The sequence below is a fragment of the Tetrahymena thermophila genome (assembly GCF_000189635.1).
Source record: "Tetrahymena thermophila SB210 genomic scaffold scf_8254636, whole genome shotgun sequence".
NCBI classification, from domain to species: Eukaryota; Ciliophora; class Oligohymenophorea; order Hymenostomatida; family Tetrahymenidae; genus Tetrahymena; species Tetrahymena thermophila.
In genome coordinates, this window is record NW_002476405.1 from 179,956 (window position 1) to 181,741 (window position 1,786).

At 18.7% G+C, this 1,786-nt stretch overlaps 1 protein-coding gene across 1 annotated transcript in view; it reads right to left on the bottom strand. All coding sequences in view use genetic code 6, as the record gives it.

Annotated features, from left to right (window-relative positions):
* Window positions 1–22, bottom strand: part of TTHERM_00489530 (hypothetical protein) — a gene marked incomplete at both ends in the record, with an annotated part of 361 nt that extends 339 nt beyond the window's left edge. The window contains one exon of the mRNA XM_001016829.3: window positions 1–22. This exon is cut by the window's left edge and continues 134 nt beyond it. Coding sequence (XP_001016829.3) covers window positions 1–22 — 22 coding nt within the window.
* Between the last annotated feature and the right edge of the window lie 1,764 nt (window positions 23–1,786).

Here is a 1,786-nt window from a genome sequence, read left to right on the forward strand (position 1 = left end):
ACAATTGAATGATAGTTTACATTAGCTATTAGAATATATAAGACAAAAAAATAAATAGAGTAATTTAGCTTGCAAATGCTATTTGTTTCATCTTTATTTTTTATAAGTAAAATGTTTTAAAATTTGAAAACAAAAATGGTAATAAGAAATGAACTATTGATTAAGTCTAAGATAAAATATTTAAAATGTAAATTTGTGGTATAATTTTATAATTTTTAATAAATGAAAAAATGACCTTTTTAAGATATTATAAAAGTATTTATTTCTTTGAATATTAGAAATATTTAAATATTTAAGCAAGTAAAATTTTGTTTTGCTTTCATTTCAATAAAAAAAATATGAAAGTTTTATTTCTAATCTTTCAATTTAAAATACTTAAACCATATAATATTTTGATAATAATTTTATTAAAGATTTTAAAATAAAAAAAATAAAGCTATTTCTTAAGTATTTCTACTTTTCATCTGAAGAAAAATTAAGACCTAACAATATAAATTTTTTAGATAAATAAATAACTTTAATACATCTGTGTAAATTATAGGATGAAACCGCTCACATAAAATATTAAAATAATTTCATAACTACTGAATTTATAATGAATATAAAAAATATTTTTGCTTTAATTTGCTTCATACTTTTAGCTACATTTCATAGTAAAAAATTTGGAGACTTTGTAGTTTTTCCTTTAATTAGATTAGTTGAAAAATTAATTAAAAAAAATTAGGCATGTTTTGGTTTTAAAAAATCATATGGATTTCTCAAATATTTAATTTTTCTATATGTATGAGATGATTCACCCATACCATTCTTAAATATCTTTTTATCATTCAATCAATTCTCTTCAAATATTAAAATAGAAAAACCAATTTTTTATTTTTATTTATTTCATTTTACAATATTTTTGCAAGGTAAAACCTTGAAATATTGATACGCTGCTAAACATTTTATTAAATATTTGAGCATCTTATTTTTATATCTTTATACTTAAAATGAAGATCTTAATTTTAAAAACGCAATTTTTAAAATGGATAATTAAAGGAGAAAAAAATTTGTTTTGTAAAAAGAGTTAAGAAGCAACCTTAATATTAAAGCTATAGTTTGAAACCATGATTTAATAATCAAAATTTTAATATATTTTCTAATACAATATTTTGAATCAATACATTTATATTTATTACTATAAATTAAACCCTCTAATGCGGTAGCCATAAAAGATTGTCCAAAGTTAAAATAATTTTTAAATGAAATAAGAGGGTTAAAAGTTAAAATATTGCTATTAAAGTTAGAAAAATTTAATAAAATTAAGACTGAAAATAATTGGAAACAAAGCAAAACAATATTTAAGCTAATTGAATTTGGAGACTTTGTTTTTACAAAAACTGTAGGGGTAAGAGGATTATTAAGATCTAAAATAGCTTGAAATAATTCAATAATATGGCTTACACTAGAAATATTTATTTTTAGGTAAATTAATTTTGGTATTACTTGGGAAAATTTAATTATTTTTTGTCTTTTTCTTATCAACTTAAATTTTATTTTGAATTTATTGTTAAGACTTTCTTTTCTTAGGTAATAAGAACTAACTTAAGAAAAATATTTTAAATTATGGTTTTAAATAAAAATTTTATAGATAACATGCTTTTAATTCATTTTTGATTATCATAAATAAGGCGTATCTTCATTCAATATTTAGTTACATTTAAAGACTTAAAATAGTACTGATAGAAAAGAATCAAATATTAATATTCTCGTGAAAATATTTTGTATTTTTTCTTAGATTTCTTAA